At 28.9% G+C, this 22357-nt stretch overlaps 2 protein-coding genes across 2 annotated transcripts; both read left to right on the top strand.

Moving 5' to 3' along the window:
• Positions 2183–5993, top strand: LOC105158966 (RNA-binding protein 38). Its single transcript, XM_011075895.2, has 6 exons — positions 2183–2707; positions 2782–2905; positions 2993–3110; positions 3999–4035; positions 4166–4424; positions 5694–5993. Exons 1-6 carry the CDS (start codon positions 2525–2527, stop codon positions 5774–5776), a joined length of 804 nt encoding a protein of 267 aa, XP_011074197.1. The 5' UTR covers positions 2183–2524; the 3' UTR covers positions 5777–5993.
• On the top strand, positions 8049–11392 carry LOC105158965 (protein TRANSPARENT TESTA 1). The gene is made up of 2 exons (XM_011075894.2): positions 8049–8552; positions 10791–11392. Exons 1-2 carry the CDS (start codon positions 8178–8180, stop codon positions 11199–11201), a joined length of 786 nt encoding a protein of 261 aa, XP_011074196.1. The 5' UTR covers positions 8049–8177; the 3' UTR covers positions 11202–11392.

Genomic DNA, 22357 nt, shown 5'->3' with positions numbered 1-22357 from the left:
CCATAAGTGACACACGTCTAAAGTGACAATCACTAATTGTTTCTGTGGCAATTTTTATTCAAAAAATTATTACAACTAATTTTCGCCTTGAGATAATATTTACAATATAATTATCGGTATTAAAATTATATAATTTGTCGCCTTGTTACTTAATAAAAATAATTAGGACTACATTAAAATTTCCAATTGATTATTTATATAACTAACCCTCTATTTAACCCTCTATTTTTTATAGGGAAAATTGCAAACAACCCCCTGTGATATTGTAAATAAGTAAATTACCTCTTTACGAGAAAAAAATAATAATTTATCTCTTGTATTTTTTAAAATGCTATAATTTATTACCTTCTGTATTTTCTAACACGAAGCAATTTACCTTCTAAGATAGGGAGATAGATTGCTTGATTTTAAAAAGTATAGAAAGATAAATTATTATTTTTTTTTACCATAACAAGATAATTTGTTCATTTATAAAATCATAAGAGAGTAAATGCATCAAGCCCATTATTGGTAACAAATTTTCGCCCACATAATTAGGTCATATTGACAGATAATTTGTATGAATTAATGAACTGACTAATTCGATCAACTGTAAAGGAAAATCCGATATCTAATGTTGTTATGTTATTTATTTAATTAAGGGATAGTTGGGATTGAAATTTTCTATTTAAATTATGCGTCTATTAATTCTATATATCGCACGTAGTGGTTCCCCTCACATTTAAACCACACTTTTTAAAATTCATCTACATATATATATATATATATATATATATATAGGGGAAAAATATTGCATCCAAAAGTCAAAAGTAGCTAATTAAGTTTTTTCTTTTTCTTTTTTTTTTCCAATAACTGTTGAGGGTTATTTGGGGGAAAGCATGAGAAAATTTTGAATTTAATGTCAGAAATCAATTTTTGAGAAAAAATTATTAGTTTCATGAGAAGAAATATAATTTTTTTTGTTATGGTTTACCATTTAAAAATAAAAATTATCAATTCCACAACGACTATTAACCCTTAATTTCTGCAATGAGTAATATATTAATTATAGTTAATAACAATAATAAATATTAATTAATTGTGGTCAAAATTTAAAGTTTTGTATTGAATTTATTTGTGTGTAGTAGAAATTATTAATTTATCATAATTTTTAAACCGTATTAATTACTGCTTTATCATGTAGGAAAATAATTCAATTCATTATAGTGTTCATAATGTTTGGAATTTGGTATTAAAGTTTATATGTTTAACTTCTCAGACATTCGTATTCTTCCTCGTATAAGGATAGCTCGATGAAAAAAAATAAATTGTTTGATCTGTAATAACTCAGTAACAAGTTAATTATAGCAAATATGAATTTTAATTGTAGGTTTTTATTAATATAAGCAAATTCGATAAATTTTGATTTACAAAAATATTTATTTGTTTAATTAGACAAAAAAAAATATCGGGGATATTAAATATTATTTCTCAAACCAAAGGTGATTTACGTATAGGATAAATTACAACCACCTCCCTTGAGATTTGGCACAATTACAAATATATCCTCATTATTTGAAAAATTACGAATATCCCTCTAGATTTAACGTTCATCTAACAACGAGCCCATTTCATTAGATTTTTATTTTATGATAAATTACCCAAAATACCCTTTTGAACTATAACATTATAATTTTATAGAATATTTTTATGAACTAATATTTTCAATAAATTATTCCTCAAAATTTTTTATATTTTTTTCAAATATTTGATTTTTTTAATAAAAAAGTAATAGTAAGGGTAAAATAGTAATTACATTACCATTTAAGGGACACGTAATTATTTCTAATTTAAGGAGAGTTTTTATAACTTTTCGAATAAGAGTATCAGTAATTATACCAATCTCAAGGAAGGTAAGTGTAATTTATCGTGACGTATAATTAATGATTACAACGAATCTAAAAAAATAATGATATATTATCTCTAAATAAATCATGGAAGGTTAAATAATAAATACAAGGTTTTCACTCTATGACATGATCATATATATGCGTCCAACAACTCATAGACCTAATTGTTTAGTACCCAAATAAATTGACATAAAAATTTCCAAGAACATGATTCACCATTTGTGTCCCAAAGTAGGACTCTTCCATACATATATACATATATATATATATTAATGCAGAATAGGAGAGAGGACAGGGAGGACAGTGTGAAGTGCCCTTAGTGACGCAGCTGTCATTCGAGCACACAAAACCCACAAATCCTTGCCCCTTCTCATATACAGCAAATCAGAGTTTGCAACTGTCGGATCCCCCACCCTCTTACTTTCTCTCTCCACCCAATATTTCTTTCTTATACTCTCTCTCTTCAAATCGACATCTATCTGTCAACTATCATCACCACCACCATTACAGCCGCCTCCACTCCTTTGCAGTCGTGTCTTGAGAAACGGATGGAGGTGGAGTCGACATCCACGAGGAGACGAGGGATCAGTTAAGAAGTTTGTTTTTGTAAGTAAAATTGCATTGGACATGCCATAATGGCTCATCAGCATTATCGATCGCCGTTTGGGGACACGACGTTGACTAAGGTTTTCGTCGGAGGGCTGGCGTGGGAGACTCCAACTGATGTAATGCGGGGTTATTTCGAGCAGTTTGGTGAGATTCTTGAGGCTGTGATCATCAACGATAAGACCACCGGAAAGTCTAAGGGATATGGATTCGTAAGCACATATATGTTTTTGTGAATTCAAAAAATACATTTTTTTGATATAATTGTGAAAATTTGATGTGACAGGTGACATTTCGTGATCCTGAATCCGCCAAGAGGGCTTGCGCTGATCCCAACCCTGTGATTGACGGAAGAAGAGCCAATTGCAACATTGCCTCCTTGGGACGGCCTCGACCGTCTCCACCCAGAGGTGTGTGCATTTTCTTGTATGATTTCGGTTAGAATCTTCTATCAGAGTTTTACGTCGAATGTGATAATTTAGCGTGTTCAACTATAGGAAGAAATCAGGTGGGGAGTCTATATCAAGGAGGTGGATCGTCGTCGTTCCCGTCTCTACCTCCACCGCCTCCACCGCCACTGCCGCCTCCGCCTCCGGTGATGTATCCGCCGTATGGGTATGTTGGTTTTGCTCATACTGTTAGTCTTGGGCCATGGGACATTATGCAAAATATATGACTGGCATGTGTGGGGTATAAGTACTTATGAATATGTGCTGTCCCATTTTTCACACACACACACACACACACACATATATCTATCTATATATATAATAGTATTAGTATTTATTAATAATTATAGAAAAGAGGGAATTAATTAATAAAAAAAGAAAAATATTGAATGCAGTGGTTATTGGCAGATGAATAATAAATAAGTAAAATTGATGGTATAAATGAGTAAACAAATTGTCAGCAATGTTCAATGCTTTATTGACCTCCTATGCTAGTTATCCAAAATTAATGAGAAAAATTAATACATTAAACAAATTTAAAAAATAGGTCATTAAATACAATTAATTAATGTGATTGCAATTAAAATCATGGCTGATTTTTAGTGACATATTAGATAGTTAAATTGTTTCTAATTAGAATCTCTATTTCTTGGAATTTTTTTCATTGAATTTATAATTATCGTATTATTTTCCCATTGTGAATGTTAATTTATTTCTCGCTTTTAAATGAAGATAATTATACATTGCTTTATTGAAATATACACTAAATAAAAGTTAATAATAGATCGTGAGAAGCATGAATAGATTATGGTCATAATTATGATGCTCTTTAGTCTTTACAACATAGTAAAGGTATTAATTATTCATTTATTTTAATATTGATCAAATTGACCTAATTACGCGACAAATATAAGTCATTTGATTTATTAATGATTTTAATTTCGTCCAACTCGATATAATTCATTTTTTTTTTGCTTAATAATTCTTCTAAAAAAAAGAAAAACTATATTTTTATTTTATTTTAATTTACGATATTTATGTACTATTTTTCCAGGTACGCGACTTACCCTCCTGATTATGGTTACCAGCAGGTTAGTTCTTCTAATTATATATGACTATTAATTTAATTTTTTTCGGGATTTTCTAATTAATTTAATTCAGATATTATAAAAATAAATATGACTATTTTTTTTTTAATTAATTTTTGGGTAATTTGGACAGACAATGTACAACCCACAAGTGCAGCAAGCACAGTACTACAATCAAGTGTATGGAGCTTCATCTTCAACCATGGGAGCACCGTATTACTATGGGTACTCGGTACAGGCACCCAGAGGAACATTTCCCATACCCCCGGCGCAACGTTTTCAAGGACCCTCTTACGTTTACTATCCTACGCAGGTGGAGGCCTCTTCTCCCACCTATCCTCCTCCCCTCCCTCTACTCCAACCAAGAAGGCTTACCTTCCCACCCTCCACCGGTAAGTCTCTCACTTAATTCATTCTTTTTTTAAAAAAAAAAGAAATTTAAATTTTCTCTAATTTTTATTACAATTTAATTTATATTTATTGAATTTTATAAAATGAGTCTCGGTTTTATATAGTCTTGATTTAATTTATCATAAATTATTGGTTCAGTTGGATTTTAAAGTAGGTTCTTAATAAGAAATTAAACTCTTTCGTTCCTGTTTCAAATAAAATTAATTTCATCTCTAATACAGGATGAAGAGAACTGTGTGAAAATAGAAAGAAAAAATACCCATAAGTATGAAAGATTCGTTGATGCATTATTATGTAGGGTGATTTTAATAAAGTTGTACGATAAAGAAATCATAGTCTATGTTTGTACGAAAAATTGTAACTGGGATCTAGAGAAATTAAATATAATATGTAGCAAGTAGAATGACTAATCACATGATAAGTACAATGATACTGACGTGACATATAATTAATATTTTTTTTTTCTTTTCTAATTTTATATGAGCCTCATAATTTAGTCTTACTAGAAATATAAAATTATCGGGAGGGAATGGGAGAACACGTCAAATAGTTATAATGTGATTAATTTAAGGTGGTAAAATTGAAATTATATCCACATAAATATTTGTAAGAAAAATTGTGAAAGGTGTTGAGTGGTGGTGAGAAATGTAATGTGAAGTAGTGAGTGAGGGGGAGGGGGAGGGGGCTGACATTGAAAGTGTAGTCACGTGAGATGAGCTGTATGGTTTTGTGGTATGACCCATCCAATCCAATGGGTGGTCAAATGGGAATTTATGCCAGAGAGGCATGGCAGTAAACTTTCAGTGCCACCATGTGCATTTCGGACAAATTTAGGCAACATTGTTTGTTGTTGCTCTTGTTTTTTGTCTATGTGTTTTTCGATAAATTTTGTATATTATCCATTCGTGTATATTGATAAGGTGTTAAACGATCAAGTTATTTAAAAATTAAAAAAAAAAGTTATTTAATACACTAATCGTGAAATCTTTATTTTATAAATGAATGGCAATTGGTGAGAGTTGAATAGAAGAACTCGGACCTAACATTTTATGGCAACAGTTATTGTATAATTAGTCTGATTCCAGATCAACTTACAATTCAGAATTTGGAAACACCATAACTTTTTACCCGTACAGTATTGGTCTATGAAGAACTTATATTACTTAAAAATACGTTAAGAATGTTGTTTGGAAGACAAGTGTTATGTTATAGGTTAGATGAATTGTAATAAGATGATGGATGGATGGCAGATTCAGGTGGTGTTGCTGCACAAACGTCGACAGAAAGAGAAGCAGGAGCTGGTCCAGCAGCTTCCACGAGTCCTACTGCTTAAGACACACACGGTCTGGGGGACCAAATTCAAAGTTGTTCATTAATCATGTACAATCCATATAATTCTTCATGTAACCATTCATTTTTATTTTTATTTTTATTTTTGGGTCCATGATCATTTATATTAACGAAAATTTCTTGTACTGACCCACCCGTATTCAGGGGAAACAAACTGTCCCCTACCCCCAAACTAATAACATGGATATGTATTTAGCTTCCTTTTTTTTCTTTTCATTTAAAAAAAATATTTTGCGTTTTATTAGTAATAGATGTTAATTTATTTGAAATTTATAAGTTGTTCGTACTTGGCTTAATATTATAAGAGCTCGCTTTTTGAAGACTTAAAAATTCTCGTTTAATTGCGTTTTTAGTACCATAACTTAGATTATTTAGCATTTTCGTCATTTAACTTTTTAGAATAACATTTTGTTACGTGTTAAGAAATTCTAAGTTTATTGACCTATCACTCCTAATAAAATATAAAGAAAATAATTTATGTATTTTCCTCCAAATCACTTTCTTATTCTCTCAAAAGCTTTTTTGCAAATGAAATACATTGTGGTATTTACAGACCACCAAAATTGTGGTTACAAATTAACTATACTAATAACTATTATAATTACAAGCAATCTAGGGGATACAAAAGGGTATAACATAATAAATATTAAAAAGGAATATCAAGAGGTGTATGCATTCATACATACATGTATATTTAATATTGCTACATTTTTTAATTTTCGCAATTTTCCAGTCACCCCTTCTCAATAAAAAAATATGTGCATCTCATGTGACCTTTTAAAATTGGAGCTACGATATTATCTACTCATTTTTTTGCTAGCATTTTTGTCCTTTAATTTTGGAGATAGTATTTTAGTCTTGTAGTTTTTTTTTTTTAATTTTTACGATTTCAGTCTTTTTTTTTTTTTTTTCCGTCAGACACCCTTCTCGCCTGTGGAGGTGAACTCCAGTGGAAAAAAATTAAAATTGCAAATGTTAAAAAAATGCATGACAATAATGTATTAAACCCTAAATTTTTAATGGACATCGATGACAGCTTGAATTTTGCTCACATAATGGTCCTAAGTTATTATGTTTCTAGTACAAATAATAATATAAATTTGAATTATAAAAATAAAAACTAATGATCTCAGAATAATACTTTAGGATAAATATAGAAATCAGAGGGATAAATTATTAAACTAAAAGGCACCAAATTAATTGGAGCAGAAATGCAGATTATCTTTGCAGTAAACAAAATAAAGTTAACGTGGTTGTCAACTTATAAACATTGAAATTTTCACTAGAATAAAGTTTAACATTGCCGGCACTTTAATAGCTATAGAGCTAAAAAAATATTATAAATAATAATTATTATTAATCATGAATAAGTAAAATCGATAAAAAAATTTAATTTATCCGTCATGAAAAAGATATATATTTGACGTTACTCTTAGCCATAACAAAGACATTTATCATGGCTTTTAGTCATAGCAAATATTTTAGTCACACTCACAAAAACTACCGTCAATAAATATTGTGTGGTTCTATGACAATTTACATTTTTTAACTATGATAATTAATTAAATATCATGAAGGGTTTAGAATTGTTTTTAATTTGATTGAGTTTTGTATATATGTTGTCATTAAAGGAATTCTTGGATGATCAATAAATTTGATATATATAAGTTTACAAGTTAATATTTCATACTTTTTATACAAAATTCAATAAGCGCGAAAAGCAATTAAACTCAAAGTTAGTAGTTTGTCCTGAAATTTAAAACGTATGTATATGACCATAATATGAAAAACATGAAAATTATATATTTAAATCAATGTGAATTAAGAGTTTTCCTAAAAAATATGAGTAGAGGACGCAACTGATTGCAAGAAAAATCCTACGACTGCCAAAGAATAACATAATTATTTTACGTAACCACTAATTAATCATTATTAATAATGTAAATTAGATGAAGCTTCTGATAAACATATGTAAGAGCAAAGGCTTATGTAAATTTGTTGCAACTCAATCAATTCTCACTGGAATTCCGAAAACTGTAAGCAACAAAAAGCACATAAATGCAACGGCCCTCCCAAAAAAGGCCATGTTTTAATCCCTCCAGCAACCTCAAATTCAGAGTCTTACACATGAAACTCTGTCATATATACTCAAACTCACTGCTGCATGCCTCATGCAACAAATAGACACCCCCCTGGCCCAGGCCCCAGATCAATTAAGGCTGTATTTAAGGTTTGTGTTGTATCATACCAAAAGAGGATCTTCTGCTCAGACAGCAGGGATTAACTATCCCCTTGACAAAGGTTGTTTTCACTCAACCAACCCCCTCCTCCTTCCTTCCATGTCATTATAATTACGTACCACAAAACACAACACCACTCAGAGCATGGAGGGTTCAGGCAGCTTTTGTTTTAGCCCTAATGCTAATTCTTTACCTTCCACCTCCACTGCTGTAGTCCAGACGTTTGATTTCTTCGCTAAGAAAACGACCTCCGCTTCTAACAAGAACGTCGTGGACCGTGTTGGTGAGTCCAACGTTGTCGTGGACGAGAATGAGGACTCTGTCGTGGCGTTGCGTATCGGCCTTCCTAGTTTCTGCAACAAGGGTGTCATCAATTCAAGTGATTATGGGAAAAAGACGGCAAATTCAGCTGCAGCCACGCAGTATTGGATACCTACGCCTGCACAAATCGTGGTTGGCTTCACTCATTTTTCTTGCCATATTTGCAATAAGACCTTTAATCGCTACAATAATCTGCAGGTGCGACCTACTACTACTCTTCCAATTCATGTGATCTTCTCCTAAATCTTTCATATGTTGCTAGGTTTTTTTTGGTCCGAGGGTTTTGGTAGCGGAAAGGTAAGATAACGCCATGGATGATGATAGGAAATTCTAATCCAAATCAAGTTTGGTCTAACCTGAACTGATTATATGCCAAGTACAATACACTTGACGTATGATTGGTATACGATTCAAAAAAATAGATAATCACAAAGTGATTGGTTTGATTTTATCAAATTTGTTTTGAATAAGATTTTTTTTATGATGATTTAGTTAAAATCAAACCTGTTTTGAATAAGATTTTTTTTACGATGATTTAGTTGTATGCAATTAATTAGGGAAATACATTACTTGCATTTGCAAATTAAAAAGATTCATAAAAAAAAAAAAAAAGTAATTATCCCTCTTGCTCCAAGATCATTCGGGATATTTTATTTCGAATTAATTTTCATCTCGTATTATACATCATATATAGATGAAAATATTTGCAAAAAATCTTGTATGTATTGCGATTTGTTATATATCTTTATTAAACTGTAATGAAAAAATTAAATTGGGATTTGTTTATGAATTCATTCCTAATTTTTTAAGATACATTAATAATTTGAGATGTCTCTATTATGCAACTTTGCTGTTGTCTAATTTTGAGTAATATATATATATATATATATATAAGTTTATTACTAGAAAATACAATTTCAATTGATCAAAGTTTTCACATGTAAATGCATTGTTTATATAAAATTATAACTAGAATTTTACATCCATACACTCCTAATTAGCAGCAGATTAATTAGTGAGAAAAAGAAAAAAAAAAAAAAAAGGGTAATATATAGAAGAGCTTATGTAGATTTTTGCTAATTTATAACAAATAATTAACATTATATTTTTTTTTATTATTTTCAATTAATTCGTAACGAAAATCAAACAGAACTGGAACAAATTCGATTTTTACCAAACTAAACCAAATATTTCGGTTCAATATTCAGTCTATAATTGGCGTACCAAAATTTCAATTAACCAAACTTTCAATTCATTCGGTTAACCGAATTGAATACCCCTACGATCTACATTCAAGCGAACAAATTTAAAAAATTTAAGACACCATGACATTATTTATCATTTAATTCTTTAACAAAGTATATTTTTTAAATAATAAATAATTAAATTATGAAAAAAAATTTAAAAAAATTAAATTAATTAGTATGATTTGAAGGAAAAAAAAATGAGTCTGGATCTGATCCTATCCAAAAACTGGGTCTTGATTGGGTCTAAAGACCCATAGATCTTGAATTGAATTTAATAAAATGGGTAGGGTTTAGGTATAGAATAATTTTTTTTGAATTTTTTCTAAATCTGGCCTGGATAGACACGCTAACCATTGACAGACCTAATTTGCTAGTAGATCATGCACCTCCACCTCCCCCATGTCAAACCAACTAATTAGAAATTTTAATAACATTATCTCATTCCTTTTGTCCTAACATTTTAGCTTCCTTGTCTAAACTCTGGATCCAAATACAACACTATATATATATGATCTCCTATTTTTGTCTAAATTTGAATTAAATATAATATTACAAATATATTACATTTCGTATTACGTATATGTTAAATACACATGATTAAAATTTATACATTAAAGAACAAACATTGTACAAACGGTTGTACACATAGCATGAACGTATTAAGTACAATACAAGATGTAGATTATTAAATGTATTTTTTGTTCTGTAATTTATGTTATTTACCGTTTTCATTTTAAAATTGTATTTTAGTTATATATCTTTTTAATTTTTAAAATTTTAATCCTTTTGTCATCGGAGTTCACCATTTTCGTCAGAAAAGAACATGTGTCTCTCACATGGTATTTTAAAACTGTGAGTTTTTTTTCCTATTTTTACCGATATTATTGTCCTTTAACTTTATAGGGTAGCATTTTAGTTCTGTATCTTTTTAATTTTCGTGATTTCAATACTTTTCTCTTAGGAGTTCACTCTTCTCACCGATGGAAGTGAACTCCGGCAAACAAAATGACTGAAATTGCAAATATTAAAAAGATATAGGACCAAACATTATCCTAAAAAGTCAAATGACAAAATTGCCAAATGACCTAAATTACCCGACCAAAATTGCATTTAATTCAAAGATGTAATATGAATTTACAATAAAATGAAATTCTTGATTGATCCAACCCTTTTGCCCTAATGAATCCAGATGCACATGTGGGGTCACGGCTCAGAGTTCCGGCGAGGCCCAGACTCCCTGAAGGGCAGCCAACCCCGAGCCATGCTGGGAATCCCATGCTACTGCTGCCAAGAAGGGTGCAAGAACAACATCAATCACCCCAGAGCCAAGCCCCTCAAGGACTTCAGAACGCTGCAGACCCACTACAAGCGAAAGCACGGCCTCAAGCGCTACTCCTGCCGTAAATGCGGCAAGTGCTTGGCCGTCAAGGGCGATTGGCGCACGCACGAGAAGAACTGCGGCAAGCGCTGGCTCTGCATCTGCGGTTCCGATTTCAAGCACAAGCGTTCGCTCAAGGACCATGTTGCGTCCTTCGGCTCCGGTCATGGACCCTCGTGCCCGCCTACTTTTGATCGGGTCGACGGTAAGTTCCTTGTCTGATCAATTAGGTTTTGTTGGATTGCACTTGTTGTGGTTCTGTTGTGTTTTTCGGTTTATTGGATCGGATGTAAGAAAAATTCTTATTTAAATTAGGTCTGATCGAATTGAACATACTTACTATATGATTGATTACTTTTTTTAAATTGTATTTTATCAAATACATAACAAGTATATTATGTAATTAATTTAGATTGCACAGACTTAATTCTGATTAGAATTTCATTTGATGTAGTCGAGATGTACCATGTCATGTTGTGAGATTTTATGCATGTAAGAATTTTATTTTATATGAGGTATATGGACGTATATTAAATTATGTAATGACTAAATGCCTTATCATTATTAACAATTCCTTGTTATTATGGTAGAAAGATATGCTGAAATTTTAATTTAGAAGTCTCTGAATATATACATATCACATGTACGCAATATTTCTCTAAATTATTCAAAAAAAAAATATAAACTTTATATACGTACACTGCAAAAAATGTTAATTATTCCTTACACTATAAATTACCACAATTTAAAAATTATAATAAATTAATATTATCTATCACGGTCAAACAAAACCAACTACGAAAACTTAGATCTTGATCACAGTTAATCAGCATTCGCTATGATTTTACCTATGATCGAAATATTTACTACGTATATCTAAAAACTATAACAAATACTTTGCATCGTTATATGCTACGATATTTTACTTTTCACCATAATTATTAATCATAATAGAAAGCCACATTTCTTCTAGTGATATGAATTAGAATAACTTAAAATAGAAAAAGTGGAGTGTTGCTAATTCTTTTATATGGTCCAAGAAAAATTATCTAATTGTGATAATCATAAAAGCAATAATTTCAATGTTTAGTATTTCCAACAATTATGTTTGATTGATTTATCATTATTAATCATTAGTGATACAAAAAATATTACGTATATATAATTAATAGTAAATAACAAAATATATTGCAATTTGAAATTTTCGACGTCTTTTGTCACCATTAGGTTTCTGAGAATTATTAAATGTTGTAACTAAATAAATATTGTGATCAATTAAAAAAGCATGAGCTATGACAATTTTGGTCCTATTTTCATTTAATATTTTGTCACTAATTTCCACGTTTTGATAAAATTATAATTTTATCTATGTGTTGGGCTCTGGGGTTGTTATTGGGCCCACATATCTAGCAATCTCGACCCAAATATGATTGATTGGGCCATACAACAATGCTGTTGTTGAAGACATAGGGAGCATTTAATTTGCGCGGTGCCGTACAAATACGTTGTTTATACACATATTATACGGTAAAATATATGATAAAAAGGTTTGAATACATAAAGATTTTGTACTATATCCGAGTTTGCTATGAGTACAACTCGTTTTTGCAAGTAACTGATGCCGTCATGCATCTCGTATCTATTACAAATGAGGGATTTGAACGGCTTTTATATCTCAATATGTTTTCTTATTAGCGAAACACGTTTTTAGAAAAAAAGCATAACGGGGAAGGCATAGTGAATAATATATCGCGCTACTATGGTTCCATCATCTCGTATGTTGTATCAATTGGCATTATTTGTGAAAACGAGACCCTATATATATCCATCTCAAAACCCTCGTATAAGAGGTTAATAATGCCAGCATGCATCTCACATCGATTGCAAATGTGAAGTTTACAACTTTGCTAATTTATAAGTTCCGAATCCTCCCCCTTAAATAAAGCATTTTTTCTAAAAAAAAAATAAAATTGTGAAACTAGAAAGTGGAAATGATGAATAATACATTGCGTTGCGTAAATTCAGATTATATTACAGATCAAGTCAGTAATTGTTGACATCCTTAAAATAAATTTACATAGGGTATGTTATTGAATAAAGTCGGTGCATATAATTTAAGGTTGAATGGGAAATTTTCACATGCTTTTTGATCGAGGAAAATGCAAAAATCCCCTTGTGATATTGTAAATGAGCAAATTACCTTCTTATAAAAAATAAATAATGATTTACCTCCCTATATTTTTTAAAATAAAACAATTTAGCTCCTTATACTTTTTAAAAAGAAGCAATTTACCTCCCTTTATAAGAAGATAAATTACTTCATTTTAAAAATTTCAGAAAGTTAAATTACTATATTTTTTTTTAAAAGAATAATATACTCATTTTTAATATAATAAACGATAAATTGCTATTCACCCCATTTTGATATTGTATATATGTTTAATCGCTTTCACGCCCATATTCGTAACATCAATGTAGGTACATAGATTTCATGGTGGGCAATTAATGTCGCATGTGGTTGGTTCATACATCTTTTTCCATGGATGTGATGGTCATGGTATAGATGTGTGCATGTATGAAGTCTGTTGGGCTTCTGCCCGGTCACTTCAAGAAATATAATATTTAATTATAATTAATTTTTATATTTAATAATAAATGAATGTAGCAAAAAATTATTGATAAGGGTCATGCAACAGTTGTTAATTATGATTTTTGTGAGAGTAGTTAAAAATCATGACAAATGTATCTATCATAATTTTTAATTGTGATAAATAATTTTTTGCTTCGATTTTATTTTTAGTAAGTCCACAAGTTAGTAATGTCCGGATATTTTTTTCATGTTCTTATATTGATATTTTAATTAAAAAATAAAATATAAATTATTATTGTCTAAAGTTAGGAAAATATCTATACATTATTTACAATTCCAGGGATCAAGAATTTGCACCATGTTTGGTCCATAAATTTTCTTTAAAAAAATGCAAAAATACTAGTATTTGAGATTAAAAAATATATTTTTTTCTCAATACTTTCAGTAGCCATGTATTATAAAAAAACATGATATTAGTGATACATTATGAAGTGATAATTTCAAAGCATTATCAATAAAAATATATATTACAAGACTGCAATTTCCTTCTTTTCATAATAAAATTATTAATGATAAAAAGTTGTGCATGAAGTGGTTATTGTACGTAGTAAGTGTCTTAGTGATATATTTATAGTGACAATGCAAGTATAATGACAATAATTATAATTTGTAGTTAAAAATTATCATTATATATATCGCTAATTGCTTTTAGTCACAACCATTTGTCGCTAAGTATTGCTAATCATAATTTATTAGAACTCATTATCGCGACAAAATTAAAATTTGTCTCACTAAATATTTATAATTAGCGACAATATGAAAATTATTACTTAACATTTTTTTTTCTAGAGATAATTTTCTATCTTTTTGTGGTAACGTGTCATAGGTCTGCATCCTTTCTTAGAACATCGTTTCTTAAAGAAGATAGATACCCCATTTTTTAGATGCTGCTAAAATCTCTCTTTCAACTGAGATAAAATTAGAGGTGGCAATTAAATCCACCTCAAACCCACATTTATTAGGATAGATTCGGATCCAAAAATTAAGATTCGGGAAGAATCTCAAATTCATATCGAACTTGAAAAGCCGAGTCTCGAGTCCATCCAAATCCAGCCCATACCCATCCGTTGCCACCTCTGTGTGGAATGGAGAATGTATAACCCTAGGCATAGTATCAATCAAAACGAGAAAGAAACTTAAGACATTAATTTGATCAAAAACTCCATGGCCAATCAAAGGAGTCAAGTGTTGTTGTGAGAGAGGGAGAGAGGGAGAGAGAGAGAGAGAGAGTGTGTGTGTGTGTGTTGTAGGTAGTGAAGATGGCACATGCAAGAGAGAGAGAGAGAGAGCATCATTGGGAGTCAAGAAACTCAAACTCATGTCATTTAAATTTAAAACACATCACATGCAATTTGGAGGGATTGAGGTGCTTATATTACACATTCATGCCCTGTCCCTTAACTCCCCACTCAGCACAGGTCTGTGTGTGTGACTATCATCATTACTAGTATTATTTTTTTTTTTTCCTCCAAACACACATATGTACAAAATTTCGACCTATCATAAGTGATTTTTGTCCGTTTTATATTTTGATGAAGCTGTAGTGACGAAATCATCTTTAAAAATAGTATTTATAATTTAAATCAAACGTTTTACATTAGTAAAACTTTTTAAAAATTGTACTAAAAAACACAAGGATAATTATATTTACGCCCTTTAATTTATGGTCTGTTTATATACACCACTCATATCATTAGATAATTACAAATACATTATAAAGATATTATTATCACTTACATTAATTGCCCCATATTCTTTTTAAAAATTACACACACACGCACACCCCCTAAAAATGTTAGCATTATTATACAAACTATACCTATTTTTTGACTGTCAAGCTAGTTTAGGCCGAACCAGTCCATTTTTTATTGGTTTAATCCGGTACTAGGTTGGATTAGCCCAACTTGGACCACTGTGCATTTTTAGTCAGTAATAATTTCTGTAATTATACAAAAAATATAAATAATTTGTGTAAATAGACCATAAATCAAAAAGTATAAATATAATTATCCCAAAAAAACAATTATACTGATCATTCGTAGCTCTATAAACGTTGAGCATTTGCAACATGGTCTGAAGTGTGAATGGGAGATGAGGGTGGTGTTGGTGTTGATGTGAGTCACAATCAATTGGTCCTCAACTTCATTTTAAGATAGTGTACTAGTGCCGTGTCCAATCCTCCATCTTCCACCATAACAAACAATGTGATGCTGTCTTGTTTTTTATGCACTATATACAATTTGGTTAAAACCATTCATTTCTTACTGTTTTTGGGCAAATTGATTGCACCCCATTTTAGATTTTACTTCACCTCATCTCAAGGTACCATTTTTTGATTCATTTGGTCCACCTTCACAATAAAAAATGACAAGTAATCAAGGAAGTCGTACTTATATCAATTCAATTATTATATTAATATAATTAAAAATCATAAATATATTATAATAACTTACAATACTAATATATTCAATCCATAACAACGAACTTATTCATAGAATCTAAAACATGATTGGTGAATAAGGTCAAGTTTAACTGGTCAAATTTTGTCCAACTAGTAAAGCTTTGTTTTTTTTCATTAATTAATTAATATAAATGAGTGAAGGTCTATTATTTATAAGAGTCCAACGAGCTATTGTTACATTAAATATAATTTAATTTGCAAAAACATGTATCAAACATAAGTAAAAAAAAATCTAAAATAAATTAATTTTATTTGCATGTATGATGTTCAAGATGGTTTGAAAGTGGATCTTAAATGAGTTTGATTCAAAATTCGTGACCAGCTCAGATTCATAAAATAAAAATCCATTCCCGCTCTTTAACCTATTTACGTAAGCCTGAACTTGTCAAAAACGGGATGGGGCTCGAACAAACAGGACAACAATCTGTCCCGCCTGATTTTTATGTTTGATTGTGATTTAATGATTTATTTTATTGTATGTTTGAATTTGATTTAATGATATATGTTATTGATTAACTAAAGAAAAAATCTTGAAAACTACTAATTGAAAAAATAGAGAATATATGGTTTTCATAATTTTAAAATTACCAATTATTTTATATTTTTTTTCTAAAAAAGGCAAATTTCTGATTTTTTGAGCTAATTGAATCTCAATCCATGAGGAAAAAAGAGAGGGAATATCTAAACGCCTAACTTGTGACCTTGCAGTCAATCATTGCATTTATAAAGAAATTGTCAAATTAGAGTCCAAGTGACGACGAGGCTAATAATAGTTGTGAAAGCGCGTTTTGACAAGTGACGACGAGGCTAATAATAGTTGTGAAAGCGCGTTTTGACAAGTGACGTTCATGTTAGCAGATTTTGTCATCTCATTACGTCTTTTTCCTTATCTTTAACAAAAAGTTACAACTCCCGTAGGTTGTCATCTGTCCCAAATCCCATCCCCCCCCCCCCCCAATATTATCAATTAAATAACAATTTCTTTTTTCAATTTTACATATCATTAATTTTCGTATACTATATTCATATGTTCATCGCATAAATTGCACATTAATGTGGTTTAATATTTCATTGAACTAAAACAACAAAATATAATAATAGGATAAATTATGTCGAATTCTTTTGAAATTTTATATAATTACAAATAATTCATTGTTGTTTGAAAAATTACTGATACCCCTTGAAATGCGACATAATTATGTAATCTTAAAATTACCGTATCCTTTGACATGTAACATAATTATGTAATCCTTGGACCTAAGGTGGAATGTCAACTTTATCCTTGCTAAAATTTTTAATAAAGAAAAATTGATGATGGACCGACCTTATTACAAAGAAACTGTAAAAAAATTTGATGTTAGATGGAGATTATTATAACATATATATATATATGAAAATTTTAAAAAATATGTAAAATTATAATTCAGGTTCCAAAAGAATATTTTGAATAATTCAATACAAAAAATGGGATAAAACACTTAAGTTATAAAATGAATATAGAGAGATTTCGTGTAATTCACTATAGCACAAGGGGTAATTATGGAATTTACCCATGTAAATAGGCGTTCACATAACTCATCTTGAGAGGACGTTGGGAAAATCTGCAACTTCCAGACTAGGAATTTACACTACTAACAGAATTATTAATTAACTTTTACCTATTTATCCCTGTGAAAAAAAATGTATTACATCAATACCTTATACTTTATTTTTTGTAAGAAAAACACACACCCACCCCTTGGCCAGCATTGGAGCTGTCCAAAATGCTTAAAAGTATCACATGTTTGATTCAACCCTTTAATTATGCAACAAAGAGTGGGCTTAGTCTCCTACTTTTCACTAAAGCGCCATTTGGTACCCACCTTTACACTCTTGTAAAGTTGACTTCTTGTAAAAATAATAATAATTAAAAAACATCTACACATAATAGTAAAAAATATGTGTACACACCGTTCTGATCATATTATAAAATAAAATATTAATATTCCAATGATTTCTATGATCCAATGGTCGAATTCTCTGTACAAGCCTAAAATATTAGTGGGGTTAATTTTACATTTTAAAATCTCTCTCTCTATACATATATATATATCTTATCTTTAAATTTAGATTTTATTCTAATGTTGTTCATACATGAAATATATATTTAGATTTTATTCTAATATTGTTCATACGTAAAATATATATGTATCTATATATATATATATATATATATATATAAGATGGGTAAATTGTTGAGGTCAAAGGGGTTGATGCAATAGGACATTTCCTTGTCACGTGAATTGATTTCAATTTTGACTAACCCTATAACAATAGGCCATGCACGGGTCCATCCCCATCTTGCAATTCCAACTAATTTTACACACTTCGGTCTTTAAAAATGGAAATAATTGCATTTACGTCCTCTGATTTATAGTTTATTAATATAAATTACTTTTATCTTTTAAAAGGTTATATGTATACTCATCAGAGACGTTAATATTATTTACACAAAATATTCATATTTTTTTAAAAAATTACACACACACATGCCCTGAAAGCTTCAATATCATTACACAAACGATCTTTAATTTTTTGTTTTTATGGGTGGTTTTTATAATAAAGCAAAAATATGAGTTGTTTGTGTGTATGGACCGTAAATCAGGAGGTGTAAATATAATTATCCCTTAGAAATTAAATGTTATGTGGTCATGTGTCCAAATCACATAGTTATTGGTCAGTTGAAAATTACATATACTTATCAAAGATGTCAGCATAATTTACACAATAGACCTTTACTTCTTGAAAAATTTCACATACAGCCCCCGAATCAGCATCATTGCACAAACTACCTTACTTTTTGGCTGACGTATGCAATTTTTGTAATTACGCAAAAAATTAAAAATAATTTATATAAATAAATTATAAATCAAGAATATAAAATATAATTATCTTTAGAAATTAAATATTACGAGGTTATATGTTTTGAGTCAAAGTTAAGTGGCATGGAGATCCATGGGTTTTGACTTCTTGAACTGAAATACATGTTCTGTTAATATTAATTTTTATTGGTAGAGGTGAAGGGCTAGCAAGTTGACTTAAACAATTTATCTTACTATATTTTAATTATTTAATTTGTGTTCGTCTGCAATGCATATTTACTAAAATTAGACTATAGTGGAGCAACTAATTTATTAACAATTATAATATCATGTATTTATCATATTGTACGTGAAATTGAAGTGCCGTAGAAAATAATTTTGATTATCGGTATTGATCTATTTTAATAATAGTAGCTAAATTTATTGTAACAATAATGTTAATAAGTTATATATATTTTATCAGTGATTAGTGTATACTGTTGAATATTAAAAATTTATATTGTAATTGTAAGGAATTTATTTAAAAAAGAAAACATATAAATATCTTAAATAAATCAGTAAATAAATAAAATTCTATCGCATGTCATAAATAGATCAATAGATGCGGACAAATCTAGTATGACTTCCATCAACTGAATATAATATATATATATATATTTTTATATATTTCACCTTTTAATTTCAAATTAAAATATATTTATAAGTATTATTCAATTAAACAGTGATAACAACATGTACTAACGTTGCATGTTTCTGTCGCTACAATTCTTCTCAAAAAAAAAAAATATTGTTTACATATTTTTTTAATAAATACAATGTATTATGTCAAGGGGTATTCATATATTAAATATATTAATAAATTTACAATCAAACAAAATAAATAAATTTTAACTTTTAGGGGTAGTTACATTTACATTTATCGCCTATTGTCTTTTTACACAAATCATCCATACTTTTTGAAAAATTATAAAAATCATTCATAGCAGTCTTTAAAATCCAAAATGCCCCTGTTGACTAAGTCCAACTTTAAAATAATTTTTCAAAAACAAAAATGCCTTTAGGGGTGTTTCTGTAATTATCAAAAGGTAGAAGGGATGGAAAAGTAATATTTATGAAGATGAGTAATATGACCTCATATATATTTTTTAATTATTTGTACTTTTAAATTTAAATTATTTTATTAATTTTTTTATTGGATCTCTATATTAAATTACGCATTTAATAATTAAAATATTAAGTTATTCAATTAATATATAAATAAAATTAATTAATAAATTATAAATTATATTAAAAAAATTATTATACTTGTATAAATTATTTAAAATTATTAAAATTAAAAGATTAGTTATCATATATTTTATTTATAACTAAATTTACTAAAATAAAAATTAAAAATATTTTATGTATTTTATATAAATCTAAGTAGAACTAATAAAATGAGTTAATGTAATTTAATTTATTAAAAAGATATTTTTTAATAAATAAACTATTTATTTTGTTAATTCGATTATGATTTATATAAAATATATAAAAAAATTAATAGTAAAGTTTAGTTTAGTTATGAAATAGAGGATAAATAATGTTTTCATTTTAATAATTTTACTAAGAGATAATTTATATATTAATTAAATATTTTAATATTTTAATTATTAAAAGGTATAATTTTATATCAAGATTCAATAAAAAAATTAATACAATAATTTATATTTAAATTAAAAATTAGTATAGATAATAAAAAATAGATGGGGTCATATTTTTTATCTTTATAAATATTACTTTAACATCCCTTCTACCTTTTGATAATTATAAAATCACCCCTAAGAGCATTTCTGTTCTTGAAAAATTATTTTAAAGATTGATCTAGTTAATAGGGATACTTTTGAATTTTAAAAACTGCCAGAGGTGATTTTTGTAATTTTTCAAAAGATAAGAATGATTTGTGTAAAAAAAAGACAATAAATTGGGGTGTAAATGAATTATTCCTAATTTTAATAAATATGCAAAATTCTTTTTGAGCAGATAAGTAGGAATTGCAGCAGTGTGATCCAGTGCAGGAGTCCACACGCGGTGTGGCTTGAGGCGTTCACACGCAACCGACACGTCAGACGAGCTGTCCTCACCGACACACGGAAAAACTCGGGGGACCACCGTTGGGCCCCACCCACCTACGTAATAGAACTCTGCATGTGACTCCTATTATTATTTTATTTTTTTTTACATAATATATATTACTTTTTAATTAATAGAGTTTCTTAACGCTAATTAATGAATGCAGCCTTTGTCTTCTTTCCTGCAACTCCGTATTTTTTATTTTTGAAATGATCGAGTAAATTCCTTTAGTTAATTAATGAAGGTGTTGTCTCTTGAAAATTAAAAATAATAATAATAATATAAAGTGAACTAGTTACTGCGTAAGCTAATATCATAGTGTTACATCCCAAGTAATTAAAAGTCAATCCTAGGTTATCACCTTCTATCTTGTCACTAATTCCTTTAAAACACCACCAAAAGGTACAACCGATAACTGCACTGTTCTTTCGTGAGATTTTATATAATTATATGTGGATTATTTATAATTTAAAAAATTATATTTGATATTTTTAACGTTGGTTCTATCTACCAAATAGATTATTTTATTAATTAACATTTATTGAATTTACTGATATTAATAGATCAAATTAAATAAAAAAATTTATCTATCTTTAATTGACTTATTACATGCAGGTCAAACAAATATTTTTCTTATTAAACTAGCCTTATACATCTTTACATGTTAATATATGTGACGAGGTATATTCTCACCTTATAAGGGCAGTTTTATTTGTAAAAAATTTGTTTGACCTGAATAAGTCAGTAATAAATCAATTAGAGATAAATATGGATTTTTATTCATTTTTTTGCGAATATCTGCAAATTTGGTGGAATATAACTAACAGAGAGATCTATTTAGTAAACGAAAACAAATGTTCGGAATACTAGATATAATTTTTGGAACTACAAGAAAGTTTATATGTAAAATTACACCGAACCTCAAGGGATAACAATGTAATTATTTCTAACATCTATCTTATGGTGGGAATAAATAATAGAGAAAGTTGTAAGTTAAGCATTAATATAAGTTGAACTTAATTGGAAAAAAAGTTGAAATTGAAAAAGAAAAATTGAAAGTGTTACGTGTAACCCCTACACAGAAGATAGGCTAATGTACTTTAGAAAAATTAACCGAATATTTTACGATTTTACCAATTTCTTATAATTTTTTATTTAAATCAACTTGTTTGAGCTATTCAAAGACAAGCCATAAAATCAAAAAATATCGTTCACAACTAATTTTCGCGAACAAACTGATAAATACTTATTTTCAATAGTTACAAATACGTCCTAAGAATACAATAATAATGGAAAA

Source organism: Sesamum indicum, linkage group LG3, assembly GCF_000512975.1.
Source record: "Sesamum indicum cultivar Zhongzhi No. 13 linkage group LG3, S_indicum_v1.0, whole genome shotgun sequence".
In the NCBI taxonomy this organism is placed as follows: Eukaryota; Viridiplantae; Streptophyta; class Magnoliopsida; order Lamiales; family Pedaliaceae; genus Sesamum; species Sesamum indicum.
Note: the sequence above shows the minus strand (reverse complement) of the source record. Positions and strands in the feature narration are given on the sequence as shown.

Coding starts and splice junctions, on each gene's coding strand:
- LOC105158966 (XM_011075895.2), top strand. CDS start 2,525: ATGGCTCATCAGCATTATCGATCGCCGTTTGGGGACACGACGTTGACT. Junction 2,708..2,781: donor AGTCTAAGGGATATGGATTC/GTAAGCACATAT, acceptor TTGATGTGACAG/GTGACATTTCGTGATCCTGA. Junction 4,036..4,165: donor CTGATTATGGTTACCAGCAG/GTTAGTTCTTCT, acceptor TAATTTGGACAG/ACAATGTACAACCCACAAGT.
- LOC105158965 (XM_011075894.2), top strand. CDS start 8,178: ATGGAGGGTTCAGGCAGCTTTTGTTTTAGCCCTAATGCTAATTCTTTA. Junction 8,553..10,790: donor ATCGCTACAATAATCTGCAG/GTGCGACCTACT, acceptor TAATGAATCCAG/ATGCACATGTGGGGTCACGG.